The following is a 26029-nucleotide window of genomic DNA, read 5'->3' as shown; positions in this document are numbered from 1 at the left end:
TATTACATATTTTTGATCTATTAGACTTTCTTTAACAAAGTACAAACATTTCTTTGTAACATTTAATTTTTTGGAAAATGGATGTTTGCAAATGTAATCACGAAGAAAATCTGTGGATGCTGGAAATCCAAACAACACACACAAAATACAAGGCGTAATCTTCACTAAGTAAAGTTTGGTGGAGAGGATGGAGGAAAGCAGCCCAAGTTACCTGTTGACCGTTGAATCTACCCATTAAGTCTAGGACTTGGATGGCCATAGAGGTTTTTAGAGTTTGCTTTTTCAGGAGCATGCATAAACTTATGTCAAAAAAATTCTGGAAATGCTTGTATATCTTCATTTCAGCAAGGAATCAATTAAAGTCAACAATTTAAAAAAAATATGAAACATTTCCATCAGAAGTTTCTTGGAATCATTGTACTATGTGGATTTTATTTTAGGTATGTTTTTAGTCTCCATACTTAAAAATTAGAGTTAGAGATTGGCAGGTAGGACATTATGGAGATGTGGTTGAAAACAGATCATAACTGGGGACTTAACATTGAAGGATTTACCTTGTATCCAGAGGACAGGAAGGTAGGCAGAGGAGATGGAGTGGCTCTATTGGTAAAAAATTGAATTAAATCCATCGAAGGATGGCACCTTGTATCGAAAGGACAGGCAGGTAGGCAGAGGGGTTGGAATGGCTCTATTGGAAAAAATGGAATTAAATCCTTTGAAAGTGGGGACAAAGGATTGGAAGATATAGAATACTTGTGGGTAGAGTTAAGGAATTGTAAGGGTAAAAAGACCTTCATGGGAGTTATATACAGGCCTCCAAACAGTAGTCAAAATGTGGGATATAAATTTCAAAAGGAGATGAAAGGCATGTAAATAAGGACAATGTTACAATAAACATTGGGGACTTCAATATGCAGGTTGATCAACAAAATCAAGTTGGTGCTGAATCACGAGAGGAAATTTGTAGAATGTTTGTGGTTGAGCCCTCCAGGGAAAAGGCAATTCTGGATTGGGTGCTGTATAATGAACCAGATTTGAATAGGGAGCTGAAGGTATAGGAACCTTAAGGAGACAGTGATAATAATATGACAGAATTCACTCTGCAGTTTGAGAGGGAGAATCTGAAGTCACATGTATCAGTATTACAACGGGGTAATGGGAAGTCGAGGCATGGGAGAGGGGCTAACCAAAGTTGATTCGAAGGGGACACTAGATGTTGGCAGAATAGAAATGGCTCGAGTTTCTGGGGTAATTTGGAAGGTGCAGGACAGATACATTCCAAAGATGAAGCATTCTAAAGGGAGGACAAAGCAACTGTGGGTGACAAGGGGAGTTAAAGACAACATAAAAGCAAAAGAGATGGGAATATAATATAGCAAATATTAGTAGGAAGTTTGAGGATTGGGAAGCTTTTAAAAAACCAACAGAACACAACCAAAAAAAGGGGAGAAAAAGTGAAATACAAAGGTCAACTAAACAAAGAAATCAAATAGGGACACCAAAATTTTCAGACTTATGGTATAAAGAGTAAAAAGGAGATGAGAGTGAATATTGGACTGCTGGAATGGGAGACAAAGAAATGGTAGACTAACTTAAGTACTTTGCATCAATCTTTGCTGTGGCAGACAGTGTCATTATGCCAGTAATTCAGCTGTCGGGGCAGAAGTGAGTGCAGTTGCAAGGAGGAAGTGCTTGGGAAGCTGAAAGATCTCAGGTCAATAAGTTACCTGGACCAGATGGACTACACCTTATGGTTCTGAAGAGGTAGATTAAGAGACTGTGTAAGCATTAGTATTGATCTTTCAAGAATCACTAGATTCTGAAAAAGTTCTGGAGAACTGGGAAATTGCAAATGTCACTCCCCTCTTTAAAAAGGGAGAGAGGAAGAAGAAAGGAAATTATAGGCCAGTTAGCCTAACTTCAGTGGTTGGAAAGATGTAGGAACTGATTATTAAGGATGAGGTTTCAGGGTACTTGGAGATCATGAAAATGGTAGACCACAGTCAGCATGGTTTCCTTAAGGGGAAATCTTGCCTGACAAATTTGTTGGAATTCTTTGAAGAAATATTAGGCAGGGTGGTAGATGTTATTTACTAGGATCGTCAGGCCTTTGACAAAGTAGCGCACATAAGGCTGCTTAACAAGGTAAAAGTCCATGGTATTACAGGAAAGATGCTAGCATGGATTGAAGATTGGCTGAATGACAGAAGGCAAAGTGTTGAAATAAAGGTGGCCTAGCCTGGTTGGCTGCTGAAGACAAGTGGTGCTTCGCAGGGGTCAGTATTGGGACAGCTTTTTACGTTACACAGTACTATGCAAAAGTCTTAGATTATTTTATATAAATGTTGTTTTAGATGTTTATTTTTGTCTTCAACATTAGTATGTTAAGTAGAAAAGAGCAGATTTTAGGTTTGTAGATACACACAAAACGCTGGAGGATCTCAGCAGGCCAGGCAGCATCTACGGAAAAAAGTACAGTCGATGTTTCGGGCCGAGGCCCTTCGTCAGGACTGCAGAGAAAAAGCTGAGGATTAGACTTAAAAAGTGTTGGGAGGGGAGAGAGAAACACAAGGTGTTAGGCGAAACCTGAAGGGGAAGGGATGAAATAAAGAGCTGGGGTTGATTGGTGGAAGAGATACAGAGCTGGAGAATGGGGGAGTCTGATAGATGAGGACAGAAGGCCATGGAAGGAAGAAAAGGGAGGAAGAGCACCAGAGAGGTGAGGAGATAAGGAGAGAGAGGAAAAAGGAGATGGGAAATGGTGATGGTGGGGAGTGGGGCATTACCGGAAGTTCGAGAAATCAATGTTCATGCCAACCATCCAGACTTAGACCCTCCTCTCTCCAATTCCAACCTCACTTTCCAAATGCTCTGCTCTCTTCTCTTCTCCGTCCGTACCAATCCCAACCTCACCATCAAACCCAGAGATCAGGGAGATGCTGCCGTAGTCTTGGTGGACTGACCTCTACCTGCCAACTCTCAGACACCTCTTACCCTTCAAACAGGACTCCACTAAGAAACACTTGGCCATTGTCTCCCACAGCATCATCAACCTGACTGACTCTGGGGAACTGCTTTGTATGATCTTCTTTTTGTAATCAACTATGCCATTACAAAAATAAGTTACATAGTGACCAATGATATTAAAAGCCTGACAATATCTACTGCAATGCAAAGACATTTCCTTCTGGGCACTTACCTGAAGCTTCCATCATACTGGCACAGAATTCTGGCTCTTTGTGCAGGTGGTCTTCTTCCGGGCCTGTCAGTCTGTATACGTGGACACAGGGAGGAGTGCTGACATTACTGTAATGGCTGATGAACATGTCAAAGTTCTGAGGAAAATTTAAAGAGATAATTCAAGACCAGGTGAAATTCATTGATTTATACATTTGATATATAAACAATATTTGGTGATATTATTTAAAAATAACCAAATTTCCTACTCTGTGGATGATAAACTCATTTACAGATCCAAAGATTCCAATGCTAGGGATAAGAACCAATGGCATTTTTACTGATAGCTTACTTAATGGGTAGCTTAGACTGTCAAAATGTCATCACCTTAATCTTTCTAAAAGTACCAACACTACAAATAAATCTGAACCTGGAATATGCTAGAGAGCTACTGATATCCAGGAAATTTTTTTTTAAAAAAGTGTCAAGCAGAGGTAATGTTATGTTCAAGGTTAGTCACAAATGTTAAAGGAAAAATACAGACAAATTGCAGAAATCCCTGCTTTCTGCCTCAGGGTATTTTAAAAAAAGTGAAAATTATACATTTTTCATAACTCTTGGAATCATTCTTTCCCCTCCTCCACCTGTCAGCTTTCCCAAAACTCTCAATTCAGAAATAATCTGGATTTAAAAACAGTAAATATCACTTCATCGTAAGGAAACAATAACAATTATATGCCAAATGGTCTGAAATCAATTATGAAGAGACTTCAAAAATCCATTGCTTGAATCAAATTAAACAATTATTGCTGAATGCCTCTGACCAGCTCACATTTGTAAAGGTAAGTCATGCTTAATAAGCATGTATTTTTTGAAAAGGTAGATAAAGGATCAACTCAAAGATGGGAAGTATATGGCAAAGTTGCACAAAAGCAACAGAAGTAAGGTATTAAATTGGAGGTAACTATTGATCTCAGTAGCAAGTTAAGAAGCAGGAAACAAAAAATGAAGATAAATGAATAGTAAGTCAACGAGATAAAATGCAACTGGTGCTGTTTTCAGGGATGAGTAATAGGTCCTTTTCTTTTTAATCAGAATCAAAATCAGGTTTATCACTGACTCCATTAAACTAATTATGTGATTTCTAAAACCAATTGGCTGCACCAGTGATGATTTGGTGTAACATATTAAAGGGGGCCGAATAGTTAAACAATCAATTATTTTGTGTTTTATATTTGCAATTAATTTACATCACTTTGTAGAGAACTGTTTTCACTTTGACACGAAATAATCTTTTTTTGAATCACAGTGGATTTAATTTGGCTTTTTTGACACTGATCAACAATGTTGCAAAAGAATAAAACATGAAAACTTCCAGGGGGAGGGGGGAGAAATACCTTTTAGAGGCACTGTATATGGTTTTGGAGCTATACTCAGCCACACAATCATAGGTGTAAAGCAAGTAGAGTTGAGTGCTAAATATATACCTTGGGGTGCTCCTGTGCTGATGGAGATTGTGGAGGAGATGCTTTAGCCAATCTGAACTGAGTGGGGTCTACAAGTGAGCAATTGCACAAGGGGGTTTTGGAATAAAACTTATTAGTTTTGAGGGGATGCAGTGTTAAATGCCAAGCTGTAATCCATCTAGATGTATGCATCTTGGCTGTCCAGATGTTCCAGGGTTGTCTGAAGAGCCAACAAGATAGCATCTGCTGTAGACCTCTTGCTTCGGTAGGAGAACTGGAATGGATCCAAGTGACCATTCAGACAGGAGCTGATATACTTCAACACTAACCTCTCAAATCACTTCATTACTATGCCACTGGGCGATAGTCATTTAGACAAGTTACCAACTGCTCTTCTTTGGCACTCATACAACTGAAGCCGGCTTGAAGCAGGTGGGTACAACACAATGCCAGAACAAGAGGTTGAAAATATCCATGAATACACCATCCAGTTGGTTGGCATAAGTCTTCAGTACTTGGCCAGGTACTCTGTCTGGACCAGTTGCTTTCCTTGGATTCACTCTCTTGAAGGTAGCCCATGGTCATCTTCAGATACTGACACCAAGATGTGAAATATTTCCACCTGTTCTGATGGTCAAAGCAAGCACTAAAGGTATTGAGCTTATCTGGAAGCAAAGCCCTCCCCTATGTCATAAGATTTAGCTTTGTAGGAGGTTATGGCATTCAAACCCTACCATAGCTGTCAAGCATCCCTCATTGATTCCAGTCTAGTCCAGAACCTCCACTTTGCCCACAAGATGGCTTTCCAGAGATCATGTCTGTACCTCTTGTAGTATTCTTGATCTCCAGACTTGAATGCTTCTGATCTGGCTCTGAGCTGGATCCAGATTTCACTGTTCATCCAGGGCTTCTGAATGGGGAAAACCCTGAATGATTTTGTGGGGACACACTCATAGCTGGGGACATAGTGGGGACTCATAGTGGGGACACACTCATAGCTGTCTTAATAAAGTCTAATGATCCTAGTGTATTAATTCAGATCTTCAGATGCCTTCTTGAACACATCGTTTCTTGGCATCCCAGGACCACCCCTTGGTTGTCTTGATTTCTGGAGCTTGCTGTTTAGGCGCTGACTGTAGGTAGGTAGCAGGGTACAGCTGAATGAAATGACTTGCCAAAATTTTGGGTGGTGAAGGTCCTTAATGATGGATGCTGCCTTTTTGAGCCATCACCTTTTGAAGTTGTCCTTGATGGTGGGGAGGCTAGTGCCCATACTGGAGCTGGCTGAGATTACAACCCTTTGCAGTTTTTTCTGATCCTGTATAGTGACAACTCCATACAAGATGGTGATGCAACCAGTTAGAATACTCTGAATTTGCTAGTATTTCATGACATACCAAATCACTTCAAACTCCAAATGAAATAAAGTTGTTAATGTGCCTTCTTCATAACTGCATCAATAGGTTTGGCTCAGCTTAGATGCTGACACCCAGGAACTTGAAAGTGCTCACCCTTTCCACTGCTGATCACTCTATAAAGACTGGTGTGTACATTCCCTCAACTTCCCCTTCCTGAAGTCCACAATCAATTCCTTGGTCGTACTGATGATGAGTGTAAGGTTGTTGTTGTGTCAGCACTCCAATAGCTACACAATGTCACTCCTGTAAGCCTCCTTGTCACCATATGAGATTGTGGGTCAATGAGAATTTATAGATGGTGTTTGCCACACAGTCATGGATGTAGACAGAGTAGAGGCTAAGCATGCATCCTTGGTGTGTACCATTGCAGACTGTCAGGAAAAGGAGATGTTATTTCTGATTCGTACTGGTTGTGGTCTGCCAATGAGGAAGTCAAGGATCAAGCTGTAGAGTGCCATAAAGTGGCCCAAGTTTTGAAGCATATTGCTTAGTACTGAAAGGGTGATGGCAGTGAATGCTGAGTTATGATGAATAAGCAACAGCCTGACATAATCTTATCATGGGATATTTCAGAGGAGAAAACATAACTGGAGTCTTGAAGACAAAATTTAAGTAGCTTTCTGCAAACAAATGAATGTATGTAAATAAACATAAGATATTGCAGATGCTGGAAATCCAGTGCAACACTCATAAAATGCTGAGTCCCTTCAGCAAGTCAGGAAGCATCTATGGAAAAGAGTACAGTCGACGTTTCAGCCCAGACTCTTCGACAGGACTGAAGGGCCCAACGTTTTGGCTCGAAACATCAACTGTACATTTTTCTATCAATGTTGCCTGGCCCACTGAGTTCCTTCAGCATTTTGTGTACATTGCTAGAAATAAGCAGTTGACGTTTTGGGCTGAGACTGCTCATCGGGGCTGGAAAGGATATGAAAGAGTGGGGAAGGGAAGCAGTAGAAGATTGCAGGTGATAGGTGAAACCAAGTGGGGGAAGGTGGATGGGTGGGATTAGGTGAGAAGCTCGAGGGTGATAGGCAGTAAAAAGTGAAGGGCTGACAGAGGAATCTGATAGGAGAGGAGTAGAAGGAGAGGCACCAGAGGGAGGTGATGATAGACAAGGGAGAAGAGAAGGGCTAAGAAGGAAGCCAGAATTGGGAATGGGAAAAGGGGGGGGGGGGGGAGGGAAGGAATTACCAGAAATGAGATGAGTCAACATTCATGCTATCAGGTTGGAGGGTACCCAGACAGAATATGAAGCGTTGCTTCTCCACCCTGAGGGTTGCCTCATCATGGAAGTAAGGAGGCCATGAACATATCGGAATGGGAGAGGGGATTAGAATTAAAATGGTTAGCCATTTTAATGGAAATCCTGTTTTTTGCAGTCACCTTCCAGCTTGTACTCCATCCTCCCACCTTCTTATTCACATTTCTTCCCCTTCCTTTGTTGTCCTGATGAAGGGTCTTAGCCCAAAATGTTAATTGTTTATTCATCTCCATAGATGCTGCCTGGCTGTTGAGTTCCTACAGCATTTTGTGTGTGTTGCCCTGAATATATGTACATTGTTTTTATTTAACAAAAATAAAATGCAGGAATCATTTAAACCTGATCTTGTACTACAAATACCGCCAATCTGTATGCATTTGAGAAAATGTCTATGATTTCTCGTAACAATACAAATGATTCATGAAACAGTAGCTTCATCAGAATTTGAACCTTGGCCCTGATCACATCAATAATGAAGAATGCTAAATATAAAACAGACCACAAATTCATCTTCTCTACTCAAGAACTGAGGTGAGGGCACACTGCATAGGGCATTACTAATGCTGAAAATGGGAGACAGATCAGAAAATGTAGATTGAAGGAGCTCTAGGGAATCAAGGAATTACAGCAATATGAACATGAATTTAAAATAAATCTGTGCAATACTTTCATCTGATTGCTTAACCCATATGTATTAAATTATATTTTAAGGTATCTAATTTGTTATTGACTTCCAGAAGTAGTAAAATAAGTACAAGTGCTTTCTAAATCAGTATGCCCATCCAGTTCAACCCTCATTTTTGTATTGCATGAGCTGATAAACTGATCATTCCCTTTTTGCTACTTGTTGAATAAGAACCTAATTATTTTAATTTTTTTCACCATTTACTAAGTATCCAGAAGTGAAAACACACACCTGACTCACTGAGCAGCTATGTGAGAAGCCAGCTTTCGTTAGTTGAACTATTTCCCCTGGAGATTCATAATTTACCACATAGAGATGATGCTCTAATGGAGTGTCCTTTGTAGCTTGGAAATAAACTAACTTTGTAGCCTCATTCACCCAGATCTAGAAAACATAAGAAGGACAAATAGTATGATTGATTAAAGCATTTATAAAGTTATGAACAGAGTTTTAAAGCAGCAGTGTGTTTATACTAACTGAAATTATCACAGGAAATCCCACAATATTCCAGTTTTAATATTCAGTGGTAGTTCAAGACATCATTTCTTATGTAACACATCTGTAAATGATTTGTACTTTACCCATCATCTATTGCACAGCTCAAAACAATCTCTCTAGATGTAACCAATAGCTATTAAGAATTTTTTCGATAATTCGAGAAATAACCACATGAACATTCTTAGGTCATAAACATCCTACGCTCCTATGGTCACATTGCTTCTTGTGTTTTGCTAATTTCAAGCAAAACAACCAGGAAACTCCAATGCAATGATTTCTTTGATTCACTTGTCTGTAAGCAAAGCTCAGACAGGAATAATACTCAGTTCAATGGGATGAGAAACCACCCTGGCCTTCAGCTCTGAACCACCACCCAGTAATACTTGCTAAAAACAAAGATGTGGCAATTCGAGGACTGATTCTGAGGAAAAACAAATCTCCATCAGTTACTACCAACTTTCCCATTATCAAGGCGACTTGAGCTATTGGAGCAAACAACTAATTCCTTCAAATGAGAAGAAAAATCTTGGAAGATAAGCAGAAATCAGTAAGCATGCATGTGCAAAAGGATGGATACTTTAATGTAAACAGACAGTTCTCTGAAGTTTCAGCTTGAGTTTTCAATTGTAAATTATTTTTGATAAACCTACAAGGAGCAAACACAGATGGTAACAATGCTGATAGCAATTTCAGTCCTGCAACTAGAAGTATCCTAGTTTGATATCGGACATCAGAAACTGAAAATATTGTTTATATGAAATGCTCAAAACATTTTAGCGACCATTTAGCTTTATATAGAGCCAAACTGTTTACATTCTCTGTTGGTGATTTGTGCAGTTAGTTGAGCTTGGCTGGGGTGAAAACAAGGTCAGTACAATTGCCTCATCTGCATTTCTCCTTAAAATTATTGACCTTTTTAGAAATCTTTAAGTAAATTTACACTACTCTTCATGTCTTTATTAATGTAGTGCCCAACATCACAAAGGAAAAAAATATAATTTTCAATTACAGTATGTTATCTATGTGTAAATGGCATTGTCAAAGAATTATCCTTTCAATTCCCATATGCTCACTGCTTATGTTTAAAGGGTGGCCTTTCATTGTCAATAGACTCTGAGTCACTTATTTTTCTTCATTTATATATCATTTCCTATTTGCATCAAAGGTACACAAATAGACTGCACGGAGGTGGGCTTATAAAAAGGATATGCATTATTGGGCATCAACTTGCCTTTATTTGGCCAAGACATAATACATAACACCTCAAAGGTAATGCTACAACTGAATAAAACACCAGGTAGCCTCAGCTTGATTACTGATAGGATTTTGGCTTTCACATTTCATGAAGATGGAGTGATTGTACAAAAGATGGTATATATACATTTAACAGAGCAGAAATTGAGTTATAAAGCAGGACTAGCTGGTTATAATTTTTTTACGAGGGCTGATTGATAAGCTCGTGGCCTAAGGTAGAAGGAGTCAATTTTAGAAAACCTAGCATATTTATTTTTCAACATAGTCTCCTCCTACATGTACACACTTAGTCCAGTGGTCGTGGAGCATATGGATCCCTTCTTTGTAGAAGTGGTCCACGGCAGGGGTGATTGATAAGTTTGTGGCCTGAGATAGAAGGAGATGAGTTATTAACTTCAAACTTTCTGCATTATCACTCAAAGAGCTGAACTGCACGTGCATGTAATGAGAGTGTCTTGGACCCCCAGGTGGTCCAAGCAGGGGTGATTGATAAGTTCGTGGCCCAAGGTAGACGGAGATGTTCTACAGCTCTCATTACATGCATATGCAGTTCAGTTCAACCCTTTCATTGGAACTGCAGTAAGTTTGAGATTAATAACTCATCCCGAACTTATCAATCACCCCATCCTGTGGACCACTTCTGAAGGTCCAAGACGCCAACTTCCACAAAGAAGGGATCCGTATGCTCCATGATCACTGGACTAAGTGTGTAAATGTAGGAAAAATAAATGTGCTAGGTTTACTAAAATTGACTACATTGGGCCACAAACTTATCAATCACCCCTTGTAAGAATAGAGGAGGAAGTAAAGATGTTAAGTTTACAAAATAAAAAAATAGGAAGCCCCTTTTTAAACTTAACCTTGCAGCTAATATCTTGGCATTGTTTAAAAGGCTATAGGCAGATAAATGAGAGGAGTTGTTTATATCCAATTGACTGCTTGCAAAGTCGATGGCGAAGGCAGAAACTACCACAGTATTTAAATATCACTGCAAAGGCACTTGAAAAGATATAACACACAAGAATATAAACTAAGAGTTAGGAATGAGACTAAATTTTTTCTTCCCAAATGGAGCAGACACGATGGGTAAATGGGTTTTATCTGTGTGATATGTTGCTAAAATTAAGTGAACAATGATTATTTGAAATTATGACTTGATTATTTGCAACATTACGTAAGTAAAAGCCAAAAGCTTCAACAGATGAAGGAAAATACTTTGGGATTAAAGTCTAATTATAATGGCATCAAGTTTATAATTAATTCACTGCCTTACTATCATACTCATTAGCAAAGTCATTTAGCTTCATAACCCATCCAATGTAAGCTTACCCTTGAGCCATGTCTTGCAAGCACCTCCCACTCACCACTAGTTAGTGCAACCTCCTCTTTGATTGGGCATTTAAAATCATCTGAAAATAACGAAGGAATAATTAGTTGAAGGCAATGGTACAACAAACAATATTACGCAAAGTAGTCAGCAAAGAGAGAAAAATTAAGGCATGACAACAAATGATCTATAATTAATTTTCTTCATTTGAAGTCACCCATGTTTGCTTTGGCAGTGTGCTTTGGGTTGTTGTCCTGCTGAAAAATGAACTTCCTCCCCAGTTAAAGCTTTCTGGCAGGGGCTAGTAGTTTTTATACAGGATCTCATTGTATTTAGCAGCATTCATCTTCCTATCAATTCTGAACTGATTTCTAGTCCCTGCTGCTGAAAAGATTCTTCCACCAACCTTTACAATAGGAACTGTGGTGCCCGGCTGGCGTGCAGTATTAGATTTATGCCACATGTACTGCTTAGTGTTGAGGCTGAAAAGTTCCACTTCAGTCTCATCCAACTACAAGAATGTTTTGTACATCTTTACAGCATCTTCCAAGAGATGCTTTGTAAAGCCATTAAAGGCAAGAATATGCTTTTGTTCTTAAAACCAGGTCTTCTTCCTTGCTAGTTAAGTTAGTTAAAAGTCTGTCCCGAGCCTTACAGGCTCATCAGGCCGGTGCTTATGCCTGCTTCCTTGGCATGGAGCGACAGAGTACGAGACTCCCCCACCCCCACTCCCAGGATAGGACACCAGTCTATCGTGAGATTAAGCCCCAGCATTTTGCCGGTACCCATTTTCAGCTGAGTGGACTGGAGCAGTGGGCGGTTAAGTGCTTTGCTCAAGGACACAACACACTGCCTCAGCTGGGGCTCGAACTCACAACTTTCAGATCGCTAGTCCAAGCCTTAACCATCCGCCACTTCTTCCTTGGTACTCTTCCACAAATACACTTTTTATGCAAGGTCTTAAGAGATTGTAGAGCTAAGAACTTCATCTCCAGTTAGTTGACGCTAGTTGAAGACCTATACACCGACACAACAACAATGGAAGAAGTCAACGAGGAAAGGGTGAAGCCATTTCGCCAATTCTCTTTAACATTGCCATGGACCCACTTATTGACTTGTGCATTCAGTCTTCTCTGATGACTAAGTTTAGATGGGCAGCCTGAATTAGGCAGTGTAGCTGTGATTTCATATTTTTTTCCCACTTTTTCACGATGGACTGTGAGGTATGTTCGGTGTTGTTGAGATGGTCTGGTACCCCCTTCCCCAGAATTGTGCTTCACTATTATCAATTCCCTGACTTGTCTTGAATGATCTTTTGTCTTAATTTTGGTTTGGTCTGATGAAAATCTACCATACTGTTGGAACTTACAGAAAGAGGGTGTATTTATTTTTATGAACTCATTGAAAAACAGGTGATCCTGCAATTTTATACAACAAATTGGGTGAGTTGGTAAGGTAATATAGTATATTGCACCTGAGGAAAGTTAGTGCAGTAATCACAAAGGGGGTGAATACTTTTTTAGCCTCACAATTTTGTTTTTAAATTTTTAGTAAATTGTTGACAGGTTTTTGTTTTTTTTTTAATTTTGATTTGATATGATACACGATATTTATAAACTCAAAAAAATCCTACTTCAATATATTTTAAATTAAAAAAAATGAGACAGCAAAATGTGAAAATATTTGTGGGGCTGAATACTTCTTAAAGGCACTGTACAATTGATAGGTCTGTTACTTAAATTATATCTGGTTGCCAACTTTCTAGGGAGATCTCTGTCCCAGTTGCACAAAGATGGATTTGATGCATGAAATGGCTGTCTCCACTTTATTTTTAATGTTCTGAGTCAACAACCCCTTTCTGATGACAGATCAATTATTAAAATATTAACTTCCCTCTCCATAGATATTACCGTAAATCCATTTGGCTTGTTCTTTTTAAAATTTTAATTTCCAGCATTTAATGTGCTTTTTGTAGCATTTTGTGCTCATCTTAAAAGATAGAAAAAACACTACGTACAGAACCATGCAAATGTACAGGTGGTTACGGAGAGGAGAGTGTTGAGTGACAGCAGCAATCTTTTGAAGGTGAAAAGGAAACCACCATTAAAGGAATAGGAAGATACCTCAGAGATAACTGTGCAAAAAATCTCATCGTCAGAGCAAGTACATCAGAAACAGAGAGAATGAGTGCAGGAGACGGACAGAAAGGAAAGAGGTACAGTTGAGATAGCTGTGGGCTTGTAATGAATGTTTGTCACTAATCTCTCAAAATGGAGATAGAGCTACAAAAAGAAGAGTCAGAAATGAACCATGTGAAGGTAAGAGCCATATAGAGATCAATACAAAAGTTGATTCATCAACGTATTAGAAAAAGAATTGAGGGAATGAACCAGATATGGACTGAAATAAGGACATTCTATGAAACCAATGAAGATACCTCCACATTCTCAGTCAGCTGCTGAGATCTAATGTGACATAACAGTGACCATTTCTAATGGTCAAAGCCTAAAACTAAGGAAAGCAGAAATAAACATACTAATCCAGACAAGCATAAAAGTGCACTACAAGAGAAGTTCACTCAGTACTTGGCAATCGCACTTTAACTTAAAGACACCACAAACAAAACCAAATATCCTTCAACAGTTCCTCAATATGGCATGCTTAAAGTTGTAACACAAGATAAATAGTTGGAAAAAAAGAGTAACAACTCACCTGGACCCGGACTGAATTGTTTTGCCCACTGGTAGCAGCCTCGCTTCAAAACTGATGTCATTCTATATAAATGGCAGAACCCAGTCTGTGATTCATTTGCCCAAATAAAAGTCAATTCATCATCTCTAGTTTGTACAAAGGGATAAAATATGTCATGCACCTTGGAGAAAGTGGGAAATGACAATTAATCAACTTAGCAGCCACCTGGTAATAATTCAAGAAAACATGAAATCACAGATCATTTACCCCACACCCAAAGTAAGTACAGTGCACAAATGTCTCAATGCCAATTCGAATTAACTATTCAGCCCACCGAATATTCTGCCCGAGTGTTTCTTTGATCCTCAAATGTAATCAACTTTCCAAAAACTTAACATATTCACCCTCACATTGCCACTATTTGATACAGTACTGCTCCTTTAAAAAGGGCAACACTTCATTTACTGAGCTGCTCTTCAAACTTTAACCAAAATCTTTTGACATATTTAGAATGAGCAAGCATGAACATCTACTGCATAATTATCCTTGTAGGCAAGTGATTTTAAAATCTGATATCCTCCATTATGCCTCTCAGGCTAAGCTCCTTATTTATTGTCCTTACTTACACAAACCAAGATTACAATTAGATTTAATCTTGTAAGTTCAAGCTATTTGAATCACTTCTCAAATGTGAATTCCAAATTAATTCATGGTATGTTCAATAAAGAAAAAAAATGTTTCAAATGGTCAAAAATTACCTTAAGCTGTCTGCTGGTATTTAACAACATTATTGGTAACTACCAATGACTAGAGATGTCAGTGAATTTTCAATAATCAATCACAAACTGTTTTATTTTCCATTTCTAAGATGTATTTAGAAGAGATTCAAAAATTGCCTGTTGCTAGCATTATTAATTAATTAGTTCAGGATACTTTGTACTCATTCCTGGCCATACTTTTTTAATCTGACAAAGGTAACTCTGCAAAATACTCTTCAACTTCTACACCCATACATCTATTAGGGGGTCCCATACAAAATGAATGTCAATTTTCCATTCTTAGTTGATATGGATCAGGAGAAAACATTGATGCTTAATGATTCACTGCTGGAAGACTTCTTTACAGAAAACAGCCCATTCACCAACACTAACATATCATTTACTGAGAAAGTATATTCCTTAGGAACTTCATGGACTTACATTTATCCAAATCTCAGTGATTTCTTCATAAATAATGTGCGGATGAACATTTTCTGGTACAGCCTCCAAAAACTTAATCCGTTCATTTTCATCCTTGGTTAACGGAATAAATAATAAAGTTGGGATCAGTACTAAATGGAGTCTCTGTTGAGGGCGATCTAGTAACACTGCCCAGGCACTGTAACAAAGAGGAGAGAGAAGAGACAAGTCATTCACTACTGCTTTCATTGGAATAAACATTAAGTGCTAAGTTCAAGGCAGCAGGCTCAAGATAAAAGGGCACTTCTGAGTTACATATTCTGTGTCCTCCAGATGGCAGACTTTGTAGGCTTCAAAAGGAGACTCCATTGTTTAAGAATGCAAATAATGGACTACATGGGCCTTAATGTGAAAGCAGATTCAAATGCCCTATTTTCAGAAATAAACACTGCTATTATTTCTGCCAGTTGGGTCGATTTTTTTTGCAGGGGAAAGGCACAGCTATGATGGATAGAATCTTTGTTAAACCTCTTTTTAACTGCAATCTCAATGAGATGCTTATGTGGTACTGGGCAAATTAAATACAAATCAACTAGTCTCCTAAAGCCAATTAAGTCAAGTGATCAGAAAAGTAACTGAGCTGCATGGAAGACAGGTACAAAGTATTTTGGGGCTTTGAGAATTACACTGGTCTCTTCTTGCCCTTTACTGCTTGGATGATCTTTTTATTTACTCAATTATTATTATTTCACATCTGCATTTTCTTTAAGCATCAATATTTAGTAACCCACAAAGAAGGAAACATACAAATTTCCATCTTTTGTCCATCCAGCCCGTGCTATGTACTCAATGCCAGGAAAAAGAATTTCAAATGGCTGAACCAGCTCTTTGTCTTGTGTACTCAGGATCTACAAGGGAAGAAAACAATTTATTAGAATAAAATACATATGATACACATCAATTAAATTCCATCCCTGAATGTCACTACGCTGAGTGTAATACATCCAAAGTTGTAGATGATACAAAAATAAGTCAGCAAGCTGTGGGTGGAACCAAAGGCTGTGCAAAAGGATAAAGGCTAACTGTACAGGTATAAATGCAGGGAAGTGAGAGACTCTTATTTTGGTAGCAAAAACAGAAAAGCAGATTATTTTATGAGGGGTGAAGTTGAAGCTTGAAGTTAATAACTCAATCTCATTCTACCTTAGGCCATGAACTTATCAATCACCCCTGCTGTGGACACTTTCTGGAGGTCCAAGATCCATTTGCTCCACAACCGCTGGACTAAGTATGTAAATGTAGGAGGAGACTATGTTGAAAAATAACTGTGCTAGGTTTTCTAAAATTGACTCCTTCTACCTTAGGCCATGAACTTATGAATCATCCCTCGTAAGTGCTGTCTGGTTGACCCTGCACAAGGAACAATGTCAGCATTTAATCAATAGGAAAACAAATAGATTATTGGCCATATAGTAGTACAAAAGTAGAGAAGTCATGCTGGAGCTGTAGATGGATTTCGTGTGACCGAACTTGAAGGCCCTTAGGACATTCTTGGGTTGGCTGAAATCAAGGATCACTGGTTTGATTCCTGTGATGAGGGAGATGTTTTAGAAAGAACAATCGAGTGGGATGTCTTATTCTCTGAAATTTAGTAAAATGCTAGCCCTAGCCCTCAAAGTTCACAAATCACTACTAAAATTTTGAGATAAGGAATAAAACTTGCTCTTACAGAATTAGTGTGAAAAAAATAACTATATATACCTTTTATTCTAACTTCAGAGTTCTAGATGATGCAACTTTTATGTTAAGGAAAATTGTGATATAGACAGCATAGAAAACTGTTTTAAATCAAGCAAAGTAAATAGTTTACTGCTGTGAGGAGAAAATATGGTGGTGTGGCGGCTCATTTCCTAGCGTATGCGAACCGACTCACAATTAGATAGCCTACGGGGGTTTGCGAGCACAGAGCTTTGGAGCCTCTTCGCCATGGGGGGCCGGTTGACAGAGGCTTAAAAGTGAGGCTGAAGTTTTCGAATAAAGTTTTTCCTTCGACTGCAGTTACCGACTCCGTGTCGTAATTTTAGCGCTGTTTGTAGCACACCGCTACAATTGGTGACCCCGACGGTCCAAACGATTTTTGGACCAGAAATGACCGACGCCGCCTCTGTTCATGCGGTTTCGTTGAAACTGCCGGGTTTCTGGACACAGCGCCCGGACCTATGGTTCCAGCAAGCCGAAGCCCAATTCCACGTTCGCCGGATCACCTCAGAAGACACCCGCTACTACTACGTGGTGGGCTCCCTCGACCAGGACACAGCTGCCCAGGTCGCGGAGTTCGTACAGTCGCCCCCGGCAGACGGCAAGTACACGGAATTCAAAGCCCTGCTCCTCAGGATTTTCGGACTCTCACGGCGCGAGCGGGCTGCCCGTTTACTGCACCTGGATGGCTTGGGCGACAGACCTCCATCGGCTTTAATGAACGAGATGTTGTCTCTGGCCGAGGGACACACAGGCCTCATGTTTGAGCAGGCATTCCTGGAGCAGCTGCCCGAGGACATACGCCTGCTGCTGTCCGACGCGGATTTCAGTGACCCCCGGAAGGTGGCAGCCCGGGCGGACTTGCTGTGGAACGCCAAAAAGGTGAGCGGGGCGTCCATCGCACAGATCACCCAGCCACGCTCCCGGCAGCAAACCAGTCCAGGCCCGGCCGCAGAGCCCACTAACCCCCGGCCCAATGAACACTGGTGCTTCTACCACCAGCGGTGGGACACAGAAGCCCGCCGTTGTCGCCCGCCCTGCAAGTTCCCGGGAAACGCCAGGGCCAGCCGCCGCTGATAGCTACGGCGGCTGGCCATCGGGATAGCCTCCTGTATGTGTGGGATAGCAGGTCGGGACGCCGCTTTTTGGTCGATACTGGGGCTGAGGTCAGCGTTTTACCTCCGACAAGTTACGACACTCGCAGCAGGGCACCGGGTCCCCCCCTGAGGGCCGTGAATGGCAGCACAGTAAGGACCTATGGCACCCGTCAGGTGCAGCTACAGTTCGGCCCCAGCCAGTTCACGTGGGACTTCACACTGGCCGCCGTAGCCCAACCGCTTCTGGGTGCGGATTTTTTGCGAGCTCACAGCCTGCTGGTTGACCTGCCCAGGAAGAGACTGGTACACGCCGAGACCTTTCAGACGTTCTCCCTGGGCGCGGCCCAGTTGCCAGCCCCTCACCTCGGCTCCATCACGCTGTCCGACAACGACTTCACCAGGGTCCTGGCGGAGTTCCCATCGGTTCTGGCACCGCAGTTCACAGCAGCCATGCCCAGGCACGGCGTACAGCACCACATCCCGACACAGGGATCACCCCTCCATGCCCGTGCTCGGCGGCTTCCCCCGGACAAGCTCCGACTGGCGAAGGAGGAGTTCCAGAGAATGGAGGAATTGGGGATCATCCGGCGGTCCGACAGCCCCTGGGCTTCCCCCCTGCACATGGTGCCCAAAGCGACGGGGGGCTGGAGACCGTGCGGCGACTACCGCAGGCTGAACGAGGCTACCACACCGGACCGCTACCCTGTGCCGCACATTCAGGACTTTGCGGCAAACCTGCACGGCGCCCGGATCTTCTCCAAGGTCGACCTTGTCCGAGGGTACCATCAAATCCCGATGCATCCTGACGACGTCCCCAAGACGGCTCTCATCACCCCGTTTGGCCTCTTCGAGTTCCTCCGCATGCCGTTCGGCCTGAAGAATGCCGCACAGACGTTCCAGCGGTTAATGGACGCGGTGGGACGGGACCTGGACTTCGCGTTCATCTATTTGGATGACATCCTCATAGCCAGCGGCAGTCGTCAGGAGCATCTGTCCCACCTCCGTCAACTCTGCGCCCGACTGAGTGAGTACGGTCTTACAATTAACCCTGCCAAATGCCAGTTCGGACTTGATACCATTGACTTCCTGGGCCACAGGATTACTAAAGACGGGGCAACCCCTCTGCCCGCTAAGGTAGATGCGGTCCGCCACTTCCCCCGACCCACCACGGTCAAAGGCCTTCAGGAATTCGTAGGTATGGTCAATTTCTACCGCCGCTTCCTCCCTTCAGCTGCCCGGATCATGCGCCCCCTGTTCGCCCTGATGTCGGGTCCGAGCAAGGACATTACCTGGGACGAGGAGTCCGCCGCCGCTTTCGTTCAAACGAAGGAAGCTTTGGCTGACGCCGCAATGCTAGTACATCCCAGAATGGACACCCCTACCGCCCTCACAGTGGACGCATCAAACACGGCAGTCGGTGGGGTGCTGGAGCAGCTCATCGCAGGTCGCTGGCAACCCCTGGCGTTTTTCAGCAAACACCTGCGGCCACCCGAGCTCAAGTACAGTGCTTTTGACCGGGAACTGTTGGCGCTCTACCTGGCAATCCGGCATTTCAGGTACTTCCTAGAAGGTCGGCCCTTCACCGCGTTCACGGACCACAAACCGCTTACCTTTGCGTTTACGAAAGCATCCGACCCCTGGTCATCCCGCCAGCAACGCCACCTGTCCTACATCTCTGAATACACAACGGATGTCCGGCACGTCTCGGGTAAGGACAATGTCGTGGCGGATGCGCTCTCTCGCCCTACCGTTCATGCCCTTTCCCAAGGGGTAGACTTTGAGGCACTGGCAGAGGCACAGCAGGTAGATGAGGAGATTCCGAGTTACAGGACTGCAGTCTCTGGTTTGCAGCTCCAGGACTTCCCCGTGGGCCCAGGTGAGAGGACCCTACTCTGTGACGTCGCCACCAACCAGCCCCGTCCGGTCGTCCCCGCAGCCTGGCGGCGACGTGTTTTCGACTCCATTCATAACTTGGCGCATCCCTCCATCCGGACAACTGTCCGGATGGTTTCCAGCAGGTTCGTTTGGCACGGACTCCGCAAACAGGTCAGTGAATGGGCCAGGACGTGCATGCACTGCCAGACGGCCAAGGTTCAGCGGCACACCAAAGCCCCACCGCAGCAGTTCCATCCCACCCACCGGCGTTTCGACCACATTCATGTGGATATCGTGGGCCCCCTGCCAGTGTCGCGCGGAGCGCGTTACCTCCTGACTATCGTGGACCGGTTCACAAGATGGCCAGAGGCGGTCCCGCTCACCGACACCACCTCCGAATCTTGCGCCCGAGCCCTGATCGCCACCTGGATATCCCGCTTTGGTGTACCAGCCCACATTACCTCCGACAGAGGCGCCCAGTTCACCTCCAGCCTGTGGTCAGCTATGGCCAGCCTTTTGGGGACTCAGCTGCACCACACCACTGCCTACCACCCACAGTCGAACGGGCTAGTGGAGCGTTTCCACCGTCACCTGAAGTCGGCCCTCATGGCCCGCCTGCGAGGAGCCAACTGGGCGGACGAGCTTCCCTGGGTCCTTCTCGGCATCCGCACAGCGCCCAAGGACGACCTGCACGCCTCGTCGGCCGAGTTGGTATACGGCGCGCCCCTGGCCGTCCCCGGGGAGTTCCTACCAGCCCCGAGGGGGCAAGAGGAAGAACCCGCTGCAGTCCTGGGCAGACTTCGCGAGAAGCTCGGTAACCTGGCCCCCATACCCACTTCACAGCATGGGCGGCACCCGACCTGCGTACCCAAAGACCTACGGAACTGTAAGTTTGTGTTTGTACGAAGGGGCGGGCATCGGCCACCGCTGCAGCGGCCATACGAGGGGCCGTTTACGGTGCTCCGGAACAACGGGTCCACGTTCGTGCTGGACGTTGGGGGGAAGGAGGAGGTTTTCACGGTGGACCGCCTCAAGCCGGCCCATGTGGACCTGGCGCAACCGGCCGAGTTTCCGGCGCCTCGGCGCAGAGGCCGACCTCCCAAGCAGGTTCTGGCCCAGGCTGTGGACATTGGGGGGTGTATCGCCGGTTCTGGGGGGGGGGTTATGTGGCGGCTCATTTCCTAGCGTATGCGAACCGACTCACAATTAGATAGCCTACGGGGGTTTGCGAGCACAGAGCTTTGGAGCCTCTTCGCCATGGGGGGCCGGTTGACAGAGGCTTAAAAGTGAGGCTGAAGTTTTCGAATAAAGTTTTTCCTTCGACTGCAGTTACCGACTCCGTGTCGTAATTTTAGCGCTGTTTGTAGCACACCGCTACAGTGGAAATATAAACCCCATTTCCAGAAAAGTTGGGATATTTTCCAAAATACAATAAAAACAAAAGTCTGTGATATGTTAATTCACGTGAACCTTTACTTAACTGACAGAAGTACAGAGAAAAGATTTTCAATAGTTTTACTGACCAACTTTAATTGTATTTTGTAAATATACACAAATTTAGAATTTGATGGCTGCAACACACTCAACAAAAGTTGGGACAGAGTTAAAATAAGATTGAAAAGTGCACAGAATATTCAAGTAATAACACCAGTTCGGAAGAGTCCACATTAAGCAGGCTGAGGTATCATGACTGGGTATAAAAGTAGAGTCCATCAAAGGCTCAGTTTTTGCAAGCAAGGATGGGTCGTGGCTCACCCCTTTGCGCCAAAATTCGTGAGAGAATTATTAGTCAGTTCAAAAGTTCAAAAGGAACATTTCCCAATGCAAGATTGCAGAGAATTTAGGTCTTTCAACATCTACAGTACATAATATTGTGAAAAGATTCAGAGAGTTCAGAGACATCTCAGTGCGTAAAGGGCAAGGTGGAAACCACCGTTGAATGCGTGTGATCTTCGAGCCCTCAGGCGGCACTGACTAAGAAACCGTCGTGCTACTGTGACAATTATAGCCCCCCTGGGCTCGGGAGTACTTCAGAAAATCATTGTCACTGAACACAGTCCGTCGCTACATCCAGAAATACAACTTGAAACTGTATTACGCAAGGAGGAAGCCATACATCAACTCTATGCAGAAACTCTGGTGAGTTCTCTGGGCCCGAGCTCATCTCAGATGGACCGAAAGACTGTGGAACCGTGTGCTGTGGTCAGTTGAGTCCATATTTCAGCTAGTTTTCGGAAAAAACGGGGGTCGAGTTCTCCGTGCCAAAGATGAAAACGACCATCCTGATTGTTATCAGTGAAAGGTGCAAAAGCCAGCATCTGTGATGGTATGGGGGTGCATCAGTGCCCACAGCATGGGTGAGTTGCATGTATGTGAAGGTACCATTGACTCTGAGGCGTTTATTAGGATTTTAGAGAGACATATGTTGCCATCAAGGCGACGTCTCTTCCCAAGATGCCCATGCTTATTTCAGCAGGATAATGCTGGACCACATTCTGCACGGGCTACAACAGCGTGGCCTGCTGCCAGTCCAGATCTATCTCCTATTGATAATGTATGACGCATCATGAAGAGGAGAATCAGACAACGGAGACCACGGACTGTTGAGCAGCTGAAGTCTTATGTCAAGCAAGAATGGACAAAATTTCCAGTTGCAAATCTACTACAATTAGTATCCTCAGTTCCAAAACGATTAAAAAGTGTTATTAAAAGGAAAGGTGATGTAACACAATGGTAAACATGCCTCTGTCCCAACTTTTGTTAAGTGTGTTGCAGCCATCAAATTTTAAATTTGTGTATATTTACAAAATACAATTAAGTTGGTCAGTAAAACTATTGAAAATCTTTTCTTTGTACTTCTGTCAGTTAAATAAAGGTTCACATGAATTAACATATCACAGATTTTTGTTTTTATTGCATTTTGGAAAATATTCCAACTTTTCTGGAAATGGGGTTTGCAGGATGCAGGTCAGGCAACAACAGTGGAAATAGAAATAGTCAATGTTTCAGGCCAATTCTTTGTCAGATGCAACATTCTCTGGTTTTGTTTCACAGCAGTTTCCTTTTCAGCTATTTTCATGGGAAAAAGTAATTCTGTGATTATCTGAACTGCTCAATACAAATACAAATGTCCTAGCCATCCAATATACCACCTTCAAAGAATTACTCACTGCCCCATGGTTGTCTGTTTTGAACTCCGATAATTTAAGGGTAATCTTGGGATTCTTGCTCCCTGTAAAGACAAATTACAATATCAATTATTTAAACTAATAAAGTTGCTGATTCTGTTTATACTGTAGTATTGTTTACAAGAGTACATTTATCCATCGACAAGGCTAGCATTTATTACCTATAGGAACCCATGCTGCTTTTGAAATGCTACAGTCCTTCTGATGAAGATAGTCACATGACAGAGTGAAAAATCAAGTCTCCAAAAATATTGGATTATTATACACAAAGCAATTTGCAATAAAACAACAGCTAAAGTTTCTGCCACTTACAGGTATTAAACCCATGGTTCAACAGATTGCATCAAAGATTGGTAAAAGCAAAATAGATAATTGATTTGAGTTCTATAGTAAGTTTCAGAAGTTACATTTTAAAAATCTTTTTGACACAGATGTTAGAAAAAAATAAGTTTCAATTTTTAAATATAGCTCTCACAAAAACTTAAGTTTTAAACAATTCCCCTTCTCTAAAAAATGAGAAAAATGTTAGAGAACATTAAAGCAAAATAACTTAAGTACATAATACAGAAATTTCAACATATCTTTTCAGTAAAATATACCTATGTTTTTAATTGTATTAAGTGTTACAACACATCACTAAGCATCACAGCAACATCTGTCTTCCACTGCAATACAGACTTGGCAGTCTTCACAGAATCCATTCTATAGGAAAATTATCCCTTTATAAACTTCATTACAATATTAATGACACTAAATCAACACCGAGTGTTTTTCATTACAGTGTTTTGTCCTAGTAAATGCACACTCAAGAGTTTGAACCCATCAGTATTTAAAAATAAATTGCATCTGCCTGGGCTATTTGCTGCTAAAACCCGGTGTGCACCTTGCCTTCCTTGCTGCAGCATCAGGATTTTGGCATGAATTCCCCATCCTCCACTGGCACCACTGTACCACCTTCCCCATATGTTCATACACCTACCTGATACTGTGGTATCTTTGATGGATGTGACTGAAATTGTCAGTAAGATGAAAACTGCTGTTAGCCCTTCTGTTCCCTCACCTAGACATTTCTCTTTGGTTGAGTGTGTCGCTGAACTGACAGTGCTTGCAAAGGCTCTGTACTAACAGAGATGATAGCTGCTTTCCACACATTCAGTGAGAGGTGATGGGAAATCTGGACATTCGGCTACCATATTTGACAGCTGTTTTACGTCCCCAGTAGTGGCTCACACTTGTGCTGAGCAATGTACAGTCCCAAGTCCCACATTTCAACATTGAGCAGGCCCGTCATTTGCCCCAGCCCTCTCCGACAGTTTCCCCATGGTGCACCATGGCAGACACATTGCTCCAAGGATGCCAGTGAAGAGTAGGGACCTGCACTATTTCCAGCGTAGGATTAGGAGTGCTGGAATATTCCAGTTTCAGGTATCTGGCGCAATGCGTCGACAATATTATTCTTCCTCACACTGATTCCACTACTGCACACAATCCTAGGAACCAACACCATGTATAAGTGCAATAGTATATTGTTTCAGATTTACGACACCTCAGCTTTTTAAAGGAAATCATTACAGATCCAACTGCACAAATCTGGTTGCCTAATCCAAGGAGTAGCTATTGAGAACATATATACTATATTATTAAAATTTATATAGTAATCATTATTTTTTAAGAAGCCAATATATTGCTAACCTGTTCTTGGGTATCTATAGGCATCAGCTTTCCTCTCTTCCAATGCAGGGGACGGGACATGAATGATCTCCACTTCTGATTCATCTACTTCTTCATACAAGAGATAATAAGTTCTCACACCATCTGAATCTGAAAGGCAAATCAAAAATGTTTTTATACAAGTCAAGCTGAGACTGAATATTGCACTTGGCCTTAGCTACAACAGAGTCTTCAGTTAAAAAAAAACAAATGAATGAACCAGTTTATATAAATGATCTTTGAGTATGGGATATCATAAATGATTTTTTAATCTGATTAAATACTTATGAAAACACTTTTCTCATTTAGCAAGCAATTTTTATGCAAAGTTCCACAAATAGCAAAACCTATCAGTCAATTTGTTTTAGTGATGTTGGTTGAGGGTATAAGCTGACCAAGAGAGCTCCTCTCTCCCAATAAACATTGTATTCCTAAGTAGTTAAAGTGTACTTTAGTTATTAAAGGGTGTCTGGCATGAGTCTCCAGGAATCTACCACATGGTCTGAGTTGTGGGGAAATAGTGGCTCAGATTTAGCATGAAAATATTAAAACTTCCCTCCTAACTCTGAGCAATTTTGGTCTTTTCATGCAGCTGTCAAAATCATCAATTTGAAGTCAGCAATCTACAATCATTGTAATTAGATTAATATAATTCAACCACTCACAAGTATACTATGGCTACAAGAGCAGGTCAAAGACAGAGAGATTTCAGATTTGAGTAACTCATTTCATAATTTTCCAAAGCCTTTCCATTAATTACAAGACATGGTACAAGGCAGGAACAAAGTAACACTCTCCAATTTTGCATACGTGTGATAACAAAAATACAAAAGCCCTCAAGATAGACTGCTTGATCAACATACAAATACCACCTTAAACATTCATGCCAATATTTACTTTGGCTACACCTGGTGTTATTTACAGAAAGCACGGACCAACCCACTAAGACCATATGGATAGCATTCACTGCCTAGAAGTAACAGAGCTGTAGACACATGGCACATGGGAATATCACCACTTTAAACCCACATATTAGTCATTCTGCCATTGTCATCAGGCTAGAATCCAGAGCTACCTCTTAACAGCATCCTGGAAGACCCTTCAGCACAAAGTACACAGCACTTCAAGAGGATTGTTCACTACCATCTCCCCAAGACCAATTACATCTGAACAGTAAATGCTAGCTTTGAAAGAAACATACACAGTTTACAAATGTATTAATGTTAAACCACATTATTAGTTTCCAGATTAACGAGGAAGGAAGCAGTGCTGTTTAGCTTTGGAAAATCAAGTCAGGCAAGGGGATGTGTTGCAGCGCAATAGTCCCACTGGTCAAATGGAATTCATAGTCAGATGAACCAGTGTTAGCCGACTGACTATGAATTCATATCCAGATTTGGATTATGATTTAATTTCAAAGTTGATTGAGGAACTACAGTTTTC

General features: G+C 42.1%; 1 protein-coding gene across 6 annotated transcripts in view; it reads right to left on the bottom strand.

Annotated features, from left to right (window-relative positions):
* The window catches only part of dpp9 (dipeptidyl-peptidase 9), a 95810-nt gene that overhangs the window by 22936 nt on the left and 46845 nt on the right, over positions 1 to 26029 (bottom strand). For all 6 annotated transcript variants that reach the window (XM_059991650.1, XM_059991654.1, XM_059991649.1 and 3 more), the window contains 8 exons: positions 24569 to 24697; positions 22859 to 22920; positions 15766 to 15866; positions 14980 to 15157; positions 13802 to 13961; positions 11092 to 11171; positions 8242 to 8394; positions 3200 to 3335 (listed from right to left, as the gene is read on the bottom strand). In XM_059991650.1, coding sequence (XP_059847633.1) covers positions 3200 to 3335; positions 8242 to 8394; positions 11092 to 11171; positions 13802 to 13961; positions 14980 to 15157; positions 15766 to 15866; positions 22859 to 22920; positions 24569 to 24697 — 999 coding nt within the window. The remainder of the gene's footprint in view (positions 1 to 3199; positions 3336 to 8241; positions 8395 to 11091; positions 11172 to 13801; positions 13962 to 14979; positions 15158 to 15765; positions 15867 to 22858; positions 22921 to 24568; positions 24698 to 26029) is intronic.

This window comes from Hypanus sabinus, chromosome 16 (genome assembly GCF_030144855.1).
Source record: "Hypanus sabinus isolate sHypSab1 chromosome 16, sHypSab1.hap1, whole genome shotgun sequence".
NCBI classification, from domain to species: Eukaryota; Metazoa; Chordata; class Chondrichthyes; order Myliobatiformes; family Dasyatidae; genus Hypanus; species Hypanus sabinus.
This window is presented reverse-complemented; position numbering and strand designations above follow the sequence as displayed.